At 36.5% G+C, this 16,857-nt stretch overlaps 1 protein-coding gene across 11 annotated transcripts in view; it reads left to right on the top strand.

The window, feature by feature from the left end:
* Positions 1-16,857, top strand: part of ANKAR (ankyrin and armadillo repeat containing) — a 71,123-nt gene that overhangs the window by 32,698 nt on the left and 21,568 nt on the right. For 10 of the 11 annotated variants that reach the window (XR_012123639.1, XR_012123638.1, XR_012123640.1 and 7 more), the window contains 3 exons: positions 1,627-1,731; positions 3,067-3,308; positions 7,238-7,406. Coding sequence is in view for 8 of the 11 variants with exons in the window: in XM_073218526.1 (XP_073074627.1) it covers positions 1,627-1,731; positions 3,067-3,308; positions 7,238-7,406 (516 nt within the window). In the remaining 3 variants the exon portion in view is untranslated. The remainder of the gene's footprint in view (positions 1-1,626; positions 1,732-3,066; positions 3,309-7,237; positions 7,407-16,857) is intronic. The other variant, XM_073218524.1, reaches the window with a different exon arrangement.

Raw genomic sequence — 16,857 nt, 5'->3', positions numbered from 1 at the left:
AATGTAGTAAAGGAGATACAATTGTACTAGACTACAATGCTTAGCTGTGAATAATACCTACACAGGCATTACAATGTAAGTATTGAATATTCATTTAACTAAAAACTATAAATATGGGGAATGGGAAGCAGGGAAATGGCAGAGCAGTGTTGAAAGAGCTAGTTTCTCATTTAACATAGTATGAAGTCAAATGATATTTAAATTTTATATAACAAAAGGTAACAGTGTATATTAATATTTAGAACTGTGGAGATATTTACATCACAGAAGATACAGGAAAAATGTCCAAAGTGGTTATATCTGGAGAAATGAACTCAGTCAGACAAGTGGACAGAGTGGGCAAGAAACCACTGTATTTTGCTATAGGTCTTTCCATGCTCCAAATCATGAGCATGTATTGCTTCAATAAGATAAAAACTCAAGCAAAAAATGAAACAAAGTGTAGAACGAGAACTGATAGTGTTCCCAACAAATCATTTAGATGGGGTATCTAAGATTTTCAACCCCTTTCTATGGATTCAAGAAGTCTGAATAATTGGTTTAAAAACATTTTTAATATCTGATTTTGGAATTTACTGGTTACTGGAAACACATTCCAATTATATCAGCCCCAAGAGATATTAGAAAGTATTTTCAATGTTTGTGTGTATATATATATCATTATATCTTAGTCTTCTTAGGAGGAACTAAAAAAATCATCCTGTTACTTTTCATAGACTAACACATAAGAAATACTCACCACAATCATAGGAAACTCTGACCCCAAAAAAGAATGGCCTAATGGCACAAAAAATTCCTGACATCCACCCTTTCCTGCAACCATTATTGGGTAGTCCTGACAATGACTCAAACACAGTAACAACCAGTGAGCATCTCGTCACTGCTTCTTTGCTTTGAGCCCTGGAATAGTATATCCTCTTTACACTGCTCATTTCCACCTGAGTAAAAGAATAATTAAAATTTATTAGAAGTTTCCAGGGTTAGGTTTGGAGTAGAAGCCATGAAATGATCTAGCCAAGGAAGGAGTTTAGGACCAGATCTGCTTTACAGGGGCTTGGTAAAGAGAGATGAGGAAAGGATATATCTGTGTGTTTTTTCTTATACCACAGACATTGTTTAGAAGCATGTATATTTGTATTACCTCCTATCTGGAGTATAAGTTCATTCAAGATTTTTAAAAGTATCTACTTCATATTCATATATGTATAAAGCCTCATATATGATTTAATGAATAAAATTTTTACTGACAATAATGTAGATTATTTTGCCATCTTTGAAAACCCATACTCAACTTTTATTCAACGATTTATTTCAGACAAGAGAGAGGTGTACTATTTTCCAAGTGAATTTGAACTGTATGACCAGTAAATCTAAGTTATTCAGACCAAAGATAAAAAATTTCAGGATGTTTTTGTACTAATTATACAGATTAAAAACCTCAAAGAGCACATGTGTGTTTAATCTGTTTGGCATCTCACAGAAGGCCATGCACAGAGGGGGTTTAATGAATGCATTTGAGGGTAGTGATCTCAAATCATAGCTTCACTTGGCCTATACAGAAACAGAATTAATCATTCCACTCCCTATGTAAAATTATAACATGCTTTTCTGTTGAATACTTATCAGAAATGTTGCAGTGTGAAAGCTATAAGCGAAGGATGATGGCCGTCATGTCCTTGGAAGTAATTTGCTTAGCGAGGGATGGATACTGGAGATGTATTTTGAGTGCAGGTGACATAAAATCTATTAATTGTTTTTCTTATGTCATTTTATGTAGAACTATATTATATTCAGTCAATAGCTTTAAAATCTATTTTTAATTGTGGAGGAAATGTTTTAGGTGATTTTGAGTTTCTGTTTTCCTTTACCTGATAACCTTATATTTTATTTTCCTTCACAGTATCAAAAAGACAGATAAATCCCATTTCTCTAAAAATTTACAAACTTAAAAATGATATTAAACCAGTTTACCATATTACCTCTTATATTTGATTTAGAGAGTTTCCCAATTCTGTATTTACACAATTTATTTTTAATTAAAAATAGCAGTTTTTGTGTCAGTCCTGGGTTTGTAACTAGTTTTGATTTTTTTATAGTTTCTAATAGGCTAAATACTTACCTCTTTCAGCCTAGTTTCTTCATTAATAAAATGTCTCCTACTTTTATAGGGTTGTTCTGAGAATAGCAGTATCCAATATAACTTTCTGAAGTGATGGAAATGTTCTCTCTGCACTGTCCAATATGAGAGCTACTACTCTAATATGGATATTGAGCACACATGAGATACTCCTTAAATATTTGTCAAATGAATAAATGAATAAAAAAATTATTATAGGTGGTTCCCTAATAAGTTCTAAAGACATGTATAAAAATCTCTGTTCAGAAGTGAACCTTAGATAATCAAGTCTTTGATGGAGGTTTTATTTCAGGTAGATAAATAAATAAATTCCTAATTATCCCTGTTATATTTTCCAGCATTGTGTATGTACTCTATAATGTGCTCTTTTCTTTCACATTGAACTGATATAAGCATCCAACTGAAGCCAGATTTTCTATTTTCGCCATGCCCAGTGATATTCATATCTTTGAGCCAACTGTAATTAATGAGGCTAAGGTTGCTTTTTACTAGATTCAGCACTTTATTTTTTCAGTCACTTGTATTAAATATAGGTAAAATACAATAAAATGCTCAAATAATTGCACAAACACTGCCACACAAAGTTGACGCAGTAACCAGAACTGAATGCTACTATATTGGTAGCTCAAAGAATTATTTATGAATGATATTAACCCAAAATTAAGCATTTCAAAGGTGGCTTGGGGTTACCAACATGAAATGTATGATTGTGTGCTCTGTGAAAATCCAGTATGTGAGCAATGGGAGCTGCCTATGCTGTGGATAAGACAGAAAAGTACATTCATGTACTTTAAAATGATAATTTTATAAATATTTTATAGAATTATTTTCTAATTGTTTATATGACAATGTCCATAAACATCATTTAAATATTATCATGATAAATGGTTACAAATAATTCATGCTTTTCTTTGATCTCTTCATTGCAGGCACAATTCCTGCCTTAATCAATCTATTAAAAAGTTCCAAATTAAAATTACAGTGCAAAATAGTTGGGTTATTGAGTAATATCTCAACCCATGCAAATATAGTGCATGCTACAGTAGAGGCAGGAGGCATTCCAGCTCTCATCAACCTACTTGCTTCTGATGAGCCTGAACTACATTCTCGCTGTGCTGTCATTCTGTATGATATTGCTCAACTTGAAAACAAGGACATTATTGCTAAATATGTAAGTTCTTTGCATAGAACATCAGTAATTCCCTTATTTAGAAGCTAGAAAGATACATACCCATATTATTACACAGTGGTAAAACTCTCAGGGAAGAACTCCAATCTCAATGATGATGGCAGAGAGAAAACTTCCCACAATCCCACGGGTGCCCAAAGTAAAAAGAGCAAGTCAGTACCAGAGCAATCACCAAAGGGCCTGAGCTTCAGCAGTTACTCAGTTCCCCACCCACAGGACAACAGTGGGCCCCGATGGAAGCTACCTGTACGTTGGGTCTGTGTCACATCTAAGGAACCTTGAACTTTGATAGAACCAATAAGCAAGACTGTTCTTCATGTGAAGGAAGACGTTACCACACCTTTCAAGATCACTAGATACATAAAAACCCTAAGGAACACTCCAGATGAAAGAGCTGCTACAATCCAGATACACTCACAATACAAATAGCAGTGCAAGAGACCCAGGGAGGACTGTTTTTCAACAAAACTATCTGGTAAAACTGTCACTTGTGATAGCATGGAAGGCAGACCAAGTGCCTACTAGGCTTGAGGGGATGCTTCTTGTTTATGAGAATATATTACAAGAAATTCTATCATTTTGGTTATTTCCACTCTGGCTGGGAAGGTAGTATAATTGTGTATCAGAAAGAAGTAGAAGAACGTTATTTTTTGTGAACAGCAAGCAATCTTCCCCATGCTGTATTTCCTCAAATAAAACCTACCTTATTATGTCTGCTAATAGTTTATTTAAAATCTTTTAATAGATATTTACAAGTAAGATTATTTGTAAAGTTTTCTTCAGGTGATGCTTCATTATGGATAGAGTCATTTAGTGTTATAAAATATACCCTTGTTGTCAAGTGCTGCATTTTTGTCCTGAATTGTTTTCCCCAAAATTATGCTTGTGATCTGTTTCTCATGCTTAATTTGGCTTTACTCATTCTTTTCATCTTTTTAGAATCATTTTATTTCTTGTTAGTTGGTTTGTATCAATCACTTGGAAAATTATGAAAAATATAGACATCCCCAGGCTCACCTCCAGAGTTTGTCTGTTAGTTGTATTCATTTACTCCTTATAATCTCCCATGATTCTGATAATTACCCAGAATTAGGATAAATGTGTCCTCATATGCAGCATATTTAGGTTTTGCTTTGTCATTTACTTGCTTTGTCTCATTTTTAATGAGTATCACTTTTATATCTATTGGTGTGACATGTTTATTCTTAATTATGTCATATTTTGTTATTCTTGGCCTTTTTAGATCTTTTACTTTATGATAAATATTTTTTTCTCTTTTTATCTTTGAAGTCCAGGATATACACATCAACGTTCATTACCTATTTTGCCTGGCACTTTGTATAACATTTCAACATGCACATTCATCTTCTTTTATTTTGGGGACGTTTCTTGAATTCATATCTTTAAATAATTTTTCTGTAGTACTTTTTCTGTAGTACTCTTTCAGTTCACTAATACAAATACTTTTTGAGGGTTTATCATATAGCAGATGCTATTGTAGGTGCTGTGGTTATCGCAGTGAGCAAAACAGACAAAATCCCAGGCTTTGTGGAGCTTTTATTCTAGTTCAAGGTAACAAAAAAATAAACAAAGCAAATAAGCCAAATATGTTAGATAAGAATATGTGTTATGGAGGAAAATAAGGCAGGGAAGAGGGAGCAGGACACACGATGAAAAATGCTTCACTAAGAAGATGGCATTTGAGTGCAGACCCAAACCAGATGAGGCAGTGTGCCATGTTTGTTTTTCTTTTGGGAAAAGCACTGTATGCAGAGGAAACAAGTGCAAAGTAAATAAAGAGGAAACATGCCTGCCATATTCAGGGAATAGCAGCAAGAAAACAAAAGTAGGTGAGGGGAGAGAAATAGAAGAACTCTCTGCTGATTAGTGGTGGACCACATCATGTAGGGCCATGTGGGCAATTATTAGACACCTTGACTTTACTCTGTTAAGCCATTGAATGTTTTTGTTCTGAAATGTTCCACAAAAAGATTTAGATTTATACCACTCTACCTTCTGTGTTGCAATAGGTGGGCAAGGGTGGATGCAGCAAAACTAATTAAGTATTACAGTAGTTCAAGTGACAGATAATGTTGTCTTGAATCAGGGTGGTAACACTGGAAATAATGAAAAGTGATCATATTCTGTAGTATTTTTGGAAGTTGAGTCACCAGGGTTTGTGGGGAAGTCGGAAGATCTGGAAAGACCTCAAAGGATACTAGGAAGGAATGACCAGTGAGGTAGGAGGAAACCTGAAGAATCCGTGGTCCTACCAGCCAAATGAAGAAAAGTGTTGAAAAGAGGAGAGAATGATCAATAATGTCAAATGCTGTAGTCAGATGAAAGTCAAAATTTGACCATTGAATTAACTGATCACTGAATTACTGACCATTTCTCTTTGGCAAAATCAATTATTTGTGTATTGTATCACCTTTTCCTGTCTTATATAGCTATCATTTTCAAATACTTTTCCAGTTTCACTTTATTTTTCTTTTTTTCACAATCTTGTCCTTCTTGTCCCTTGCTATATATATTTTTTTAGCATTGTTCATTTTTGTGTGCATTGCAATTTGGCCTTCATATCTTTCTACATCTTTCCTGAGCTTTTTCAGCTCTTGTTTCATCTCTCCCATGTCAAAAACTCTTCTCTAAGCTCTGGTATTTTTCTGTGCATGCTTGTTTTATGAGATGGCTGCCTCATTTTTTTTCCCCATTGGTAATAATATGCCACTTTGGGTTACAATTTTCATTTACTTTGTGGCAATATTTTTCTAATGAGCATTTTTCATTTATCATAAGATTTTCCTTTTTTTCCCCCTATATTTGGACAGATCCTGTTCTCAGTCTTTTTTATCATTACTCATCTTTAATTAGGTGTATTCTTTCTGGACCACCTGTTGGTAGGAAGTATATTTAGGAAAGAGCCCAGACTGATGTTCTAGGCTAGCAAGCATATGACTTATGCCACAGAGTTGTATGAATGGATCCTTTCGGCTTTACTTTTCCCTAGCCAACAGAGACTGGTGCATAGTACCTCACAATGTAGATTCTATTTCCTCCATAAGGCAAAGTCTGTATTTTCCTTTTTACCTCACCAATAGACTTGTTCCAAACATACCTTGTTGGCGTGATTCCTTGATCATCCTAGCCTTCCTTAATTTTGGAAACAATGCCAGACTGGTCCAGGAAACAGTCTGTTGGCCTCCTGCATACCCATTCCTGTTGTTCCAGGCAGGAAACAGGGAAATGTATGTTTCTTTTTCTGCTCTTCAGAGTAGAGCCACTCATTTTGGAAAACTGTGCTCTGCCAGCATTACCTGTGGCCAGTGGCCATGGTAGATTTCTCTCATTTCAGCAGGCAACTCATACATACTTATTATGGTTCAACATTATAGATGTCTTATAACTTTATTGAAAATGAGGTTACATTTCTATTTATCTTCCTTAATACTCTTGCATTATTTCTGTTAGTAGGGAGAAATGCCACCTTTACTCCACTTAAAGTTATGAAATTATATTCACATTTAAAAATAACATTTTGTAGTACACAAATACAATTACCAGTTACCAGTGCAATGTCTACAATGGCAAATATTTCCAAATGGGTACTGTATTCAGCTGATCTCACTCAACTACATTTTTTAGATATTTGTTAAAAGTTACGATGAACTTGCAGCCTCAGTTTTGGTACAGAGGTATATTTTTGTATGGAGTAGTCTATTTTATGCTCAAAATTGTATTAACTGTCATTTAATATGTTGTATCAGCAGACACATTTATTTAGGGTCAATCCTTCTGTCCTAAATAGATATTTATAGCAAGAAAGATTATAGACTTGTCTTTTTAAATAAAGATTGCATACATTTTAAATAAATCCAATTGTAATTAACTATTTTGTTTCTTATTTTTAGAATGGAATCCCAGTTCTACTGAGTCTCTTAAAGTTAAACATAGAAAATGTGCTAGTAAATGTAATGAACTGTATTCGGGTATTATGTATGGGAAATGAAAAAAATCAAAAAGCAGTGAAAGACCATAAAGGAATCCAATACCTAATCACATTTCTAAGTTCTGACTCAGGTGAGACTCTATTTCTTTATTAAAGGGCCAGAAAAGTGAAGCAGAGGTATGGACTTGTCCTATATGAATAAATTTCCTGGATTTATCTTAGAATGGATCTAGACATACATAATATCTGAAACACTTGAGTGTAAATTTTTGGGTTTGTAAAAGGAATTGACTCTCAAAACCATAGTTTAAAAAAAGTTAGACATTTTTATAAATGGAAATAATAAAAACAATGCAATTAATATGCTCGGGAACTCAAGTAGATGCCTCCTTGTGTGAAAGTTAGACATTTTTATAAATGGAAATAATAAAAACAATGCAATTAATATGCTCGGGAACTCAAGTAGATGCCTCCTTGTGTGAAAAAACACATACTGGTAATTTTCAAGTTACAACAAGGACTTCAGATGTGCCATTAGACTATTTGGTATCAAAATTCAACATTAGCAGACTATTAGTCTAATTATAAGACTCTGAAGTACCATGAATACCAGAAGCTATACGGTAGTTTAGGTCCTGTAGGAATTATCTCATTTCAGTGAGCATACACATACAGTGTAAGTTTCAAATTTACAGCTTTCCCCGAATTTGGGGGGATAAAAAATTGGGGAAGAGCTTATCCTTTTTTCTTCCTGTTCAGCTCATCATCTGTCTTTCTATTCTAGTTCTTTAGGAAAAAATACAGAACAAAGATGTTGGTTAACATGTAAGACAAGGTTATGGATAAAAATATTGTTGCAGAGGGCTTTTTACTTTAGAACTTCGAATTTAAGCAAGTATAATCTTCTAAGAACCTCTATCATGTAGTGAAATCTTTTGAAAGTCCTTTCTTTTCATTACAGATTCATAAGGTCATCTGCTCTAAGTTTCCTTCCATCACTAACAATGCTTTCTTTTGTCATCTAAAAGAGCATAATAGAGAGCCAGTTTCCATGCGTATTTTAACCATAGCATTTTTACTTGATTATAATTGTTCTTTATTTTATTCTTTGTTTTATCTCCCTAATCAAAATTTAAACACAGGGACTAGGTTTTCCCTATCTTTTCCATCCTCCCAGCCCCATATGCTTGAACAAAGCACAAATTGTAGAGGCAGTTTGAATAAACAATAAATGAATTCATAAAAGAAAGCTATAGAAAAAATTATTGGAATTACTTATTTTACATTATTGCCTTATTTGAAACCTAAATAAAAGTAATTTATCCTATACTGTAATCATATTTACTCTCCTTATTCCAAATACTCCAAGCAAGATGAACTTAATTTTGAAAAAACATTTTAACTTTTTTCTCTCCATATATTATTTATAAAAGGTACATTCATCATTTTAGTGCTTTAACAAATAATCCTCTTGGATGTTAGCTGGGTTGTTAAGTTGTAGGGGATAACAAAGGAATTTTATCAATTCTAACATCTTTTTACCATTATGAACCACTGTGAGATTTCATGTATTAAAGTAAATTGCCCCAAAATAGATTCACATGAAGTTTCTTGAGACTATGGGTTTGTTAACATCTCTTTAGTTTTAACCCCTTTCTCCAGGGGGCATTTCCTCAACCTTTGCTGAGTTTGGTTTGTTTTAGCCTTTCCTTCGCCTATTTTTAGCTGCTTGTTTCACACTCTTCCACCTGTGTATGCACATGCATGTAAGTTTTCACTCTTACAATGCTTCTGATTTCATCTTTTCTATAACACAGAATTGTCCTGTTTATGTGTCACTAACAAAGGTTTAAATGACACCATAATGGAAAGCCAAAAATAACAGAAATAAAATGCTTTTAAACTCCAAACTATCTGAGCAAAACTTAAAGATCAACTCATTGTTTTTTTGTTTTGTTTTGTTTTGTTTTTGGTATCATTAATCTACAATTACATGAGGAACATTATGTTTACTAGACTCCCCCCTTCACCAAGTCCCCTGTACATACCCCATTAGTCACTGCCCATTAGCATAGTAAGATGCTGTAAAATCACTACTTGTCTTCTTGGTGTTGCACAGCCCTCCCCGTGCCCCCCACACATTATACATGCTAATCGTAAGGCCGCCTTTCTTCTTCCCCCACCTTCTCCCTCCCTTCCAACCCATTCTGCCCAGTCCCTTTCCCTTTGGTAACTGTTAGTCCATTCTTGGGTTCTGTGATTCTGCTGCTCTTTGTTCCTTCAGTTTTTCCTTTGTTGCATGTCTTTTTCAAATTGGGCTGCTGCATTCTTTACCGATCTGGATTCCTTGTATTTCTTTGCGTTGTCTGATTGCCGTGGCTAGGACCTCCAGTACTATGTTGAGTAACAGTGCAGAGAGTGGGCATCCCTGTCTTGTTCCCAATCTTAGAGGAAAAGCTTTCAGCTTCTCGCTGCTCAGTATGATGTTGGCTGTGGGTTTTTCATATATGGCCTTTATTATGTTGAGGTACTTGCCTTCTATACGCATTTTGTTGAGAGTTTTTGTCATGAATGAATGTTGCATTTTGTAGAATGCTTTTTCAGCATCTGTGGAGATGATCATGTGATTTTTGTCCTTTTTGTTGATGTGGTGGATGATGTTGATGGATTTTCGGATGTTGTACCATCCTTGCATCACTGAGATGAATCCCACTTGGTCATGGTGTATGATCCTCTTGATGTATTTTTTAATTTGGTTTGCTAATATTTTGTTGAGTATTTTTGCATCTACGTTCATCAGGGATATTGGTCTGTAATTTTCTTATTTGGCGGGGTCTTTGCCTGGTTTTGGTATTAGGGTGATACTGGCTTCATAGAATGAGTCTGGAAGTATTCTCTCCTCTTCTATTTCTTTTGGAAAACTTTAAGGAGAATGGGTATTATGTCTTCTCTGTATGTCTGATAAAACTCTGTGGTAAATCCATCTGGCCCGGGAGTTTTGCTCTTGGGTAGTTTTTTGATTACCACTTCAATTTCATTGCTGGTAATTGTTCTGTTTAGATTTTCTGTTTCTTCCTTGGTCAGACTTGGAAGGTTGTTTTTTTCTAGGAAGTTGTACATTTCTCCTAGGTTTCCCAGCTTCTTAGCATATAGGTTTTCATAGTATTCTCTAATAATTCTTTGTATTTCTGTGGGGTCCGTTGTGACTTTTCCTTTCTCGTTTCTGATTCTTTTGATGTGTGTTGACTCTCTTTTTCTCTTAATAAGTCTGGCTAGAGGCTTATCTATTTTGTTTATTTTCTCAAAGAACAAGCTCTTGGTTTCATTGATTTTTGCTATTGTTTTATTCTTCTCAATTTTATTTATTTCTTCTCTGATCTTTATTATGTCCCTCCGTCTGCTGACCTTAGGCCTCATTTGTTCTTCTTTTTCCAATTTCGATAATTGTGACATTAGATTATTCATTTGGGATTGTTCTTCCTTCTTTAAATATGCCTGGATTGCTATATACTTTCCTCTTAAGACTGCTTTTGCTGTGTCCCACAGAAGTTGGGGCTTTGTGTTGTTGTTGTCATTTATTTCCATATATTGCTGGATGTCCATTTTAATTTGGTCATTGATCCATTGACTATTTAGAAGCGTGTTGTTAAGTCTCCATGTGTTTGTGAGCCTTTTTGCTTTCTTGGTACAATTTATTTCTATTTTTATACCTTTGTGGTCTGAAAAGTTGGCTGGTAGGATTTCAGTCTTTTGGAATTTACTGAGGTTCTTTTTGTGGCCTAGTATGTGGTCTATCTGGAGAATGTTCCATGTGCACTTGAGAAGAATGTGTATCCTGTTGCTTTTGGGTGTAGAGTTCTATAGATGTCTATTAGGTCCATCTGTTCTAGTGTGTTGTTCAGTGCCTCTGTGTCCTTACTTATTTTCTGTCTGGTGGATCTGTCCTTTGGAGTGAGTGGTGTATTGAAGTCTCCTAAAATGAATGCATTGCATTCTATTTCCTCCTTTAATTCTGTTAGTATTTGTTTCACATATGCTGGTGCTCCTGTGTTGGGTGCATATATATTTATAATGGTTATATCCTCTTGTTGGACTGAGCCCTTTATCATTATGTAATGTCCTTGTTTATCTCTTGTTACTTTCTTTGTTTTGAAGCCTATTTGGTCTGATACTAGTACTGCAACACCTGCTTTTTTTCTCCCTGTAGTTTGCATGAAATATCTTTTTCCATCCTTTGACTTTTAGTCTGCGCATGTCTTTGGGTTTGAGGTGGGTCTCTTGTAAGCAGCATATAGATGGGTCTTGCTTTTTTATCCATTCTGTTATTCTGTGTCTTTTGATTGGTGCATTCAGTCCATTTACATTTAGGGTGATTATTGAAAGATATGTACTTATTGCCATTGCAGGCTTTAGGTCGGTGGTTACCAAAGGTTCAAGGTTAGCTTCTTTACTATCTTACTATCTAACTTAACTCATTTATTAAGCTATTATAAACACAGTCTGATGATTATTTCTCTCCCTTCTTATTCCTCATCCTCCCTTCTTTATATGTTGGGTGTTTTTATTTTGTGCTCTTATGTTTCCTTTGACTGCTTTTGTGGGTAGATTTTATTTTTTGCCTTTAGTTAGTATTTGATTGTTCTGCTTTCTTTGCTGTGATTTTATTTTTTCTGGTGACATCTATTTGGCCTTAGGAGTGCTCCCATCCAGAGCAGTCCCTCTAAAATACCCTGTAGAGGTGGTTTGTGGGAGGCAAATTCCCTCAACTTTTGCTTGTCTGGGATTGTTTAATCCCTCCTTCGTATTTAAATGATAATCGTGCTGGATACAGTATTCTTGGTGCAAAGCCCTTCTGTTTCATTGCATTAAATATATCATGCCATTCTCTTCTGGCCTGTAAGGTTTCTGTTGAGAAGTCTGATGATAGCCTGATGGGTTTTCCTTTGTAGGTGACCTTTTTTCTCTCTCTGGCTGCCTTTAATACTCTGTCCTTGTCCTTGATCTTTGCCATTTTCATTGTTATGTTTCTTGGTGTTGTCCTCCTTGGGTCCCTTGTGTTGGGAGTTCTGTGCGCTTCCATGGTTTGAGTGACTATTTCCTCCCTCAGTTTGGGGAAGTTTTCAGCAATTATTTCTTCAAATACACTTTCTATCCCTTTTTCTCCCTTTTCTTCTTCTGGTATCCCTATAATGCGAATATTGTCCTATTTGGACTGGTCACACAGTTCTCTTAATATTCTTTCATTCCTGGAGATCCTTTTCTCTCTCTCTGCATCAGCTTCTCTACATTCTTGTTCTTTGATTTCTATTCCATTAATGGCTTCTTGCATCTCATCCATTCTGCTTTTAAGTCCTTCCAAGATTGTTTTGTTTCTGTATTCTCCCTCCTTAGCTCTTGCATATTTCTCTGCAAGTCCATCAGCATGGTTATGACCTTTATTTTGAATTCTTTTTCAGGAATATTGGTTAGGTCTATCTCCCCAGATTCCTTCTCAGGGGAGGATGTCTGGGTTAGTCTGGTCTGGATCAAATTCTTCTGCCTTTTCACAGCAATAGAGGGAGTCGTGGGCAGTTGGCACATGTGTCAGCTGGGAGAACAAAGTCTGTTCCTGCTTGCTCCTCACTTTCCTCTCCTGGGAGAATGGTGACCCCTAGCAGCTTGTGGTGGGCAGCTGCATGCAGATGGGGTCTCTGATTCTTGCCCGGGCTGCTGTGGAGGAAGCTCTGCACTGCTGCTGTAGGCGTGACCAGTCTCAGGCTGCTGCTCTGCTATGGCAGGGCCGCGCTGGAGGGGGAACAGGCGGGAGGCTACCACAATAAGGGGCCTCAGAGCTGCGCTGCCACCCAGGTGGTTATGGCGCCCAGAGTTCCCCGGGATTCCCAGTTGCTGGGCTGAGTGTGCCGGGATGCTTCTGTCTAGCTGTGAGGCTCCTCTCCCTTTAAGACTTTCAAAAAGCACTTGCCTTTCTTTTGTTCCAGGGGCACTGGCTGTGGGAACCTGCTCACAGGTTTTACTGTTCTGTTTCCCTAGTATCCAGCACACCAGTCACTGTGTGTCTATGCTCCTGGTGTGGATGCCTAAGGCTGGGTGTTTAGCAGTCCTCGGCTCCCTCTCCATCCCTGCTCCGACTCCTCTCCTCCCACTGGGGAGCTGGGGTAGGGGTAGCACTCGGGTCCCACCAGGCCGTGGCTTGTATTTTACCCCCTTTGTGAGGCACTGGGTTCTCACAGATGTAAATGTAGCCTGGCTGTTGTCCTGTATCTTCTGGTCTCTCTTTTAAGAATAGTTGTATTTGTTGTATTTTCAAAAATATATATGGTTTTTTTTGGGGTTTTTTTTTTTGAGAGGGCATTTCTCATATTTATTGATCAAATGGTTGTTAACAACAATAAAATTCGGTATAGGGGGGTCAATGCTCAATGTACAATCATGAATCCATCTCAAGTCTAATTCTCGTCAGTCTCCAATCTTCTGAAGCATAACGAACATGTTCTTACATGGTGAACGAATTCTTACATAGTGAATAAATTCTTACATGGTGAACAGTAAAAGGGCATTCATCACAGAAACTTTTGGTTTTGATCACACATTATGACCTATAAACAATCAGGTCAAATATGAATATTCATTTGATTTTTGTACTAGATTTATATGTTGATCCCACATTTCTCCCTTTATTATTATTATTATTTTTATTTTTAATAAAATGCTGAAGTGGTAGGTAGATGCAAGATAAAGGTAGAAAACATAGTTTAGTGCTGTAAGAGGGCAAATGTAGATGATCAGATGATCAGGTGTGTGCCTATGGACTAAGTATTAATCCAGGCTAGACAAGGGCAGCAAAACATCCACGGATGCAGAAGATTTCTCTCAAAGCAGGGGGGGTGAGGTTCTGAGCCTCACCTCTGTTGATCCCCAAATTCTCACCTGATGGCCCCCCTGCGACTGTGCCTGTCTTAGGTTGTTCCTCCCTTGAGGAATCTTACCCGTCTCTGGCTAACCAGTCATCTTCCGGGGCCATACAGGGAAATGTAAACTTGGTAAGTGAGAGAGAAGCCATATTGTTTGAAAAGGTTAGCTTTTTACTTCTTTGCAGATTTATGCCCTGTGGCTTCTATGCCCAGCACTTGTCTCAAGGTATCTTTACCACCTGGAGGAATTATGATACTCGGTAAATTCGATATGAGGCACGAATTCTATTTAAGGGATGTAATTAGGAAGAAAGAAGAAAAGCTACAGATGTAGCATATGGAAGGAAACATGGAAGGATTGATTATTTCTTTGACATATCTTCTTGTAGAGTACCTTAAGTATGTATAGGTTTTAAACTACTAACTAATTTGCACACACATATTAACATAATAGGAATACGGTGACATAAACAAAGCAAATCTATAATTACCATCCATCTCCAGTGAAGCCAAGAAAACCATTTAAGCACCCTAGGCATTTGTGAAAATTTGTCTATGATATGATGGATATTGTCCAACTGTACTTGAACCGTCTGAGAGAAATCAGACAAATTAAAGCAGCCCATTTCTGGGATCTGTTCACATCCCATATGTTCTTTTAACCGTAGATAGTCTATAGTCATAAGATTTTGGAGTGCTACACCTTGCACCCCTCCCAACTCCTGGTTGAGTTCCAACAGTACAGATCCGGTCAAATTCGTTGTCTCACTGTATGCACATGCCAGCCTAGACATCTCCCTCCTCATTCCTATGGCAAGTCCAGGAGACGGTGGGCTGGATGCAGCCACAACCACAGCATCGTCCGGATCCCTGTGGAGGCTTTTTGATGATCATCCCCTGGCACAAGTCCTCCAGAGAGTGCTGATGCCAGAAGCTCCTCCTCATATCGTATCTTAGTTCATTTTCTGGGTATCAAAGCTAGGCCTTGGTCTTCTGCATAGAAACAAACAGACCCTTTGCCCACACTTTGGCATGCCCTCTATACCACTGTGCAGAACTCACTGGAGGTCAGCACACAGTAACTGCTTTTTTTTTTTTTTATTTTTTATTAAGAGAAAGGAATATTATCAGAAAAGAGTACCTCCATAGCTGATCATCTGACACTCTTTAAGCGATCAACATTAAGGATATTTAAAGCATGCGTTGATCTTTGATTTACCAATGGTTTTATCCTATCAAGGAGTAATCCCCCTTTTCTTTCTTTCTTTCTTTCTTTCTTTTTTTTTTAATTTTTAATCTATACCTACATGAAGAATACTATGTTTACTATGCTCTCCCCTATATCAGGTCCCCCCTAACAACCACATTACGATTACTGTCCATCAGCTTACATATGGTTTTGAGAGATTTCTGCGCCCTACTCATGCTGCCATCTTCCACCTCATTGTTTTTAGAATGATTATTCACATTTCATTGCACAACTGTTTTTTTACTAGACAACTTGGGATGTAGTATATAGTGTAAGTACTCATCACCTTCTAAAATCTGCAAGCTTTGGAATTCTGACCCCAAGAGTTTTAGAAAAAGACAACTTTCACCATTAGGCTTTCTTCCACCCAACTCTTAAAAGTTGGAGTTCTTAGAGGTTCTATTCTTAGTCAGTTGCTTTTTTACACAACACACTTTCCTAAAGTAATCTTGTTTACCCATAAGAACTTCACTAAGGTTATCATCTATTCTTCCCAGTTCTCTATCTACAACCCTAGCCTTGCCTCTGAGTTTAAGAGCTTGTTTGGATTACTGAGTTGCTAAGTAGACAACCTATGCCCTCTCCAGTTAGAGTTTGGATTCAGTTGATAAACAGACACAGGAAGAATCAAACACATGTCAAAACTTAAACCTTATTATCGGAAAGCTTGTTTTGAGAAAATAGCAAAAAGTGCCAAAAAAAAACGTAAGCCATGCATTTGCAGTGGTTCATTCTTCAAATTCAGAAATTATGCAACTCACTACTCCTTTTATGGAAGGAATGAATGATGTTCCTAAATGGAAACTCATAGTAGGGATTTTTACTTTTTGGACTGATGCAGGAATATGTGGTAAAAGAACGGTTCACCCCAACTCTAAATTTTATTAACCTATTTGGCTAACAGTATTCCAAGTGTTACTAGAGTGATGTATCTGAAGTGCAAAGTTGAGTATTATCTTTCCCCTCCTTTAAATTATCTGTGGCTCTGTCACCCAGGATAAAGTCCAAATTTCTAGCATAACCTTTAAATCCACTAACCTTCCTAGTTCAAAAGGAAATCACCTTCTATCATTTTCTATCACTCCTTTTCTCTCTTATTTTACTCTAAAGTAATAACGAGCTTATTATTATTGTTTTATCCTTCTGGCCTTTGAGCTGCTCCACAGGGTCAAGAACTTTGTCTGTTGGTTCATCACTGTTTCTCAGTGCCTAGGATAGTGCCTGACTAGTAGTCATTTAATAAAATATTTGCTGAATAAAGATATGATTGAGTGATGAAAATATGCACAACAAAAAAGTTAATATAATGGGTATAGAGGACAAGTACCTCAACATAATAAAGGCCATATATGACAGACCCACAGCCAGCATCATACTTAAAAGCGAGAAGCTGAAAGCTTTTCACCTAAGATCGGGAACAAG

The sequence above is a fragment of the Manis javanica genome, chromosome 12 (assembly GCF_040802235.1).
Source record: "Manis javanica isolate MJ-LG chromosome 12, MJ_LKY, whole genome shotgun sequence".
Taxonomy (NCBI): Eukaryota; Metazoa; Chordata; class Mammalia; order Pholidota; family Manidae; genus Manis; species Manis javanica.
This window is presented reverse-complemented; position numbering and strand designations above follow the sequence as displayed.